This window comes from Durio zibethinus, chromosome 14 (assembly GCF_047325235.1).
Source record: "Durio zibethinus cultivar Kanyao isolate XHJ-2024 chromosome 14, ASM4732523v1, whole genome shotgun sequence".
Lineage (NCBI taxonomy): Eukaryota > Viridiplantae > Streptophyta > Magnoliopsida > Malvales > Malvaceae > Durio > Durio zibethinus.
Window position 1 is genome coordinate 9,627,907 of NC_143175.1, and position 4,789 is coordinate 9,632,695.

Sequence of the window (4,789 nt, forward strand, 5' to 3'; positions counted from 1 at the left end):
AATTAAAAAAAAAAAGAGAAAGGAAGAAAATAAACTAAAAACAAGGTAAACTAAAAGACGAAAGGCCAAAAAAAAAAAAAAGCGAAGTTAACATGTGACATTAGCGATGATGAGATTTTCTTGCAAAATTTGTATCATAAATTTTAAAAAAATAAAACTAAAATAAGAAAAAAAACTAAAACTAAAAAAAAAAATAGTGTCAAAAAAAATAAAATAGAATGCCATAATGATGCCTCTGTTAAATTTTTTCAAAAATATTTAATTTTTAAAAAATAAAATATGTTTTTAATTAATAATATTAAATGAACCCAAAAAAATAAACTGTAAAGATATTTATTAAATATTTTAAAAAAAGAAAATGTAAATAAAAAGATAGAGAAAAGAAAAAAAATGATGGTGTGTCACATATCATTATACGGTGTTTATTGTGCATGAGCATAATTTATCAGAAGAAAATAAAAAAAATAAATATATGGTGTGCCACGTAACACTATAATGAGGTAAAACATATATGATAAAAATTTATTATAAGAATATACGTATTTGTTGGGGCTATATAATATATAATTATTTTAATACAATTAATCAATTAATATTTAATATTGTGTAAAATCTATTAAAAAGAGTAAGTAGTGGATCTTTCTATAAATTTTTATTATTATTAGTTAATTGTATCATTATGATAAAAAAATTGTAGATAAAATGCTCCCCCGAATTCATCCCAAGATATATTTTTTAATTTCTAATATTTTTCCCACTTTCCATATAATAAAGTTTCATTCTTTACATGAAAATGAAGCAGCCGCTAGTGACAATATAGTATTTTGTATGAAATTGAAGCAAGATCTGCTCCCCAAAAGCTGTCCATCGAAAGATGCGAAGTAAAGGTCGTCTTCGCGAGATCCAATTCCACTAACCTCAGGGTAAAATCAAACCAGTCTTCCTTGCTTGTTCCCTCCTCACCTGCTCTCCTTCCCAAAACCCAACAAGCTTCAATTCTACTTGATTCTCTCTCTTCTCCATACTCCAGAAATGGATTCTCTTGCGGCCATTCAAGTGAATATTTGAGGCAGGTCTTGGATATTGCCAAGAAGTTATTCTGCTCAAGATTTAATTTGCTGCTTCCATAGATAGGTTTAGTTTAATTAGGCAGCCACCAATATAGCTAGAATAGAAGAAGAATATTTGCTTTCAACTCCTTAGAAACCCAATTCAGCGAAGGAATCGGAAGACTAATTCAGTAACTAAAGGGCAGGTACTGTAAGGATAATCTTACCGGTTTTAAGTGTTTTTTATACACGTAAATTTATAAAGCCGTCAACTTTCCATTTCTTCAATTTGCTTCAATATCTATAAATAAAGTTCAACCTCCCAGAGACCTCAATCGCGCCCGTCGCAGCCGCACCGCCACTTGAGAATTCATTTCGCACATTCTTAATTTATTGAACTTGTTTGGTTTCGTTCTACTAATTCATCTGTTGTTATTTAGTAGGAGTATAGTTTTTCCCTTTTAATTATCTTCAATATAATATATATATAAATATATATATATCTCTATTGAATATATAAACCTCTGTTCACAATATGTGGTACCGAAAAGATTTGAATAAGCCTAGAAATTTCTCCCTGGTTTGTTATTCTAGTCTCATTAATGTAAAACTTATGCTTGGTTTGGGTGCATGATATTGATGTTGCAGAGACAAAGGGTGGAATATGGCATCATCATCCAATTCCCCGTGCGCGGGATGTAAGTTATTGAGGCGGAAATGCCAGCCAGAGTGCGTATTTGCTCCCTACTTCCCACCTGATCAGCCCCAAAAGTTTGTCAACGTCCACAAAGTATTTGGCGCAAGCAACATCACAAAACTGCTTAACGAGTTGCACCCATCGCAGCGAGAGGACGCTGTCAATTCACTAGCATATGAGGCAGATATGCGTCTTCGTGACCCTGTGTACGGCTGCGTTGGAGTCATATCTCTTCTTCAGCATCAGCTCCGCCAACTGCAAATGGATCTGAGCTGTGCCAAGTCTGAACTGTCAAAGTACCAGAGCTTGGGCATCACCGGCCATGCTGGCCTCATAGCGGCGGCCGCAGCTGCGGCCACAGCCACGGCCACCACACATCAGAGCTTGGGGATAAATCTGATCGGGAGCGGTGGTGGCGCAGGCCGGGAACATCATTACCACCACCAGTTCTTCCCACGTGATCATCATCATCAGCAGATGATAAGGAGCTTCGATACTGGCAGTAACTATGATGCAAGCCTTCTTGGCATGAACGTCTCCTCAGGGATTGGTCAACTCAGTCAGTACCAACAACCTAGAGCCGCTGCTGGAGATGACCGCCGTACCATTGACCCCTCTTAGGGTTAGGGTTTCATTATTTCTCCTAATCATCACAGGTACACTTCATCCTCTCCATGCCACCATTATTATTATTATTATTATTATTATATTACTTTTATTCTTATCCTACATATTTATTTTATATTATTTTTAATCGGAGAGAAGAGGGAATTGGAAGCATGATTATTAACACACTGTCAGAATGACAACTAGGGTTTATATGCAATTTGCAGTAAAATGTTAAAATTAAGGTTTCAATCAAATAAAGATAAGTTGGACAATAATTTTCTTTCTTATTTTCCCTTTTCCTCGTCAATTTGACAAGAAAATTTTTTGAGTTTCCACAACATTGAATATTAAGGTCCAAGCCCAAATTTCTCGAAATTTGAAATTAGATTATTTGAATAAAAGATCCTCTTTATAACTAAAACAGTGAAGGAGTTTTAATTATATACTAGCATAAGCCATAGAAAGTTATTCTGATTTACAACTCATTTTTTTTCTTTCTCTTTTCATTAAATGATTCATTTATTACGTTAAAATTTTCAAAATTTTGGGTGGATAAACTATTGGAATTTTTTTATATAACAATTGACTGCAAACTTTTCTTTTAATTACATTTTTTTTAAAGGAAGAACATATTTATTTCTTTTGTATTTGTATTTTACTGATTTTCATAGTACATTCACTTATAATTCTTTTTACTATAATTTTATAATTATTCAATTACAATAAAAAATCATGTTAGAAACTATTATTAAATGTGAATTTCATATAAAATTTTAATAATTTTATATAATTTTAAATTGTAATTAATAAATCGTAATGTAATGATTGTTGATAATATGCTCTTCACCGTCACCAAATTAGTTTTCTTGGCAGTGAGTTTTTTTTTTATTTTTTTTTATTTTCAGCTTCTTGGCTTAATGGCCAAAAAAACCTTGAGAAGACATAAGGCTAGGGTTCGACCCCAGCTCTCCCATCTCTTTTGTTGTAGGGCTTGTCTTTCTTAAAATAATAATAAAAAAAAGACTATGATTTTTTTTTTGTTTTCTAAAAATTCTCATATATGTGTGTTTTATATTCATATTTAATAGTATTTATTAAAAAATATTACTATATTAGAGGGATACATTAACCAAGGTGATATTTATAGAAATAATTTTGTAATTAATGCATTATTCATTTTTTAATTTTGATGAAAAATAATGTATTAAAAATATTAAATTTTGTTGAGAAATAACAATTTAATTAACTTAATAAGAATCTATAATACCCCTTAACATTTTTTAAGGAAACCAAAAACATTCGTAACCAGGTTATTGTGAAATTCAAATTTTTTTGATAACTAAAAACGCCACTAACATAATGTTTGGTAGGAAAAATAGAAGAAGGAAGGATTGTATGGAAGGAAAAATTACTTTGTTTTCATTCTTTCTTTTGTTTGGTTGGAAGAAAATAAGTGAGGAAAAGAAAATGAGTGCATAATTTACACAATTTTCTTCCTTTCAAATCCTATTCTTTCAAATATGAAAAAAAAAATGTATTCATTTACCTTAAATTAATAATTTTATTTTTAATCTATTTTTTCTTCTATTTTAATTCTTTTTATCAAATATAATAAAAAAAAAGTAATTTTTTTTATTTGTCTTTTCTTACCTTTTTATCTTCCCTTCATTTTTCATTTTTCTTATCAAACATAATATAAATATAGCTGGCAAGTAGTAAATGTTTTGCCAAATTGAAATTTTTGATTGGTTGCTTGCTAGAATGACATAGGGGGGTTGTAGTGATCATCCCATTGCAAGTGTGTGTATATATATATAATACAGGAAAATAAATAAATAAGAAAAGAAAAAGATTCGAAATAATTTCCGTCTGATCTTCTCATACTATTAGTGTAATAATTTCCAAAACATTCAATTAATATTTAGCTCTTTTGCTTGTAATACAGGTCTTGGTCTTAATTTCAACCAATGATTCAGCGTTGAGAGAAAGAGGCATACTGCCGTTTTATATTAATATTATTAATTTAATAAATAAAATAGGGTCTCTTTTCTCAACTACTTTTTTTTTTTTAATTTTAATTTTGCCTAGAGATATGTGGTAGATCTAGAGGCATAATGTCCCTTTGCTCTTCTCTATGTATCAACTACTTTTAATTGAGTTTTATCATGTTGTATTTTTTTTAGTTAAAAAAAATTTACGACAAAAAATGTTTTTTTAATTTAGAGTGAGAATAGATTTCAAAAAAAAAAAAAATTTACATTGGAAAGGTCCATAAAAATTTATATTTGATTTACAAATGCTTCTAAAATATATTAATGACAATAAAATTCGAATTTATGATTTATAAACAAAATATTTAAATCTTATTAATTTAAATCTAACTCCAATTGAGTTATTATGTTATATATTTGGGCCAAAAATGTGCTCACTCGCT

At 29.7% G+C, this 4,789-nt stretch overlaps 1 protein-coding gene across 2 annotated transcripts; it reads left to right on the plus strand.

Annotated features, from left to right (window-relative positions):
* Positions 1–716: 716 nt before the first annotated feature.
* On the plus strand, positions 717–4,493 carry LOC111295208 (protein ASYMMETRIC LEAVES 2-like). 2 transcript variants are annotated; one of them, XM_089742891.1, is made up of 3 exons: positions 717–1,255; positions 1,698–2,402; positions 4,301–4,493. In XM_089742891.1, exon 2 carries the CDS (start codon positions 1,714–1,716, stop codon positions 2,365–2,367), a length of 654 nt encoding a protein of 217 aa, XP_089599017.1. In that variant the 5' UTR covers positions 717–1,255; positions 1,698–1,713; the 3' UTR covers positions 2,368–2,402; positions 4,301–4,493. The 2 variants fall into 2 exon arrangements, with proteins under 2 accessions (XP_089599017.1, XP_022744336.2); XM_022888601.2 differs by lacking the exon at positions 717–1,255 and having other exon boundaries at positions 1,559–2,402.
* The last annotated feature ends 296 nt before the right edge of the window (positions 4,494–4,789 follow it).

Coding starts and splice junctions, on each gene's coding strand:
- LOC111295208 (XM_089742891.1), top strand. CDS start 1,714: ATGGCATCATCATCCAATTCCCCGTGCGCGGGATGTAAGTTATTGAGG.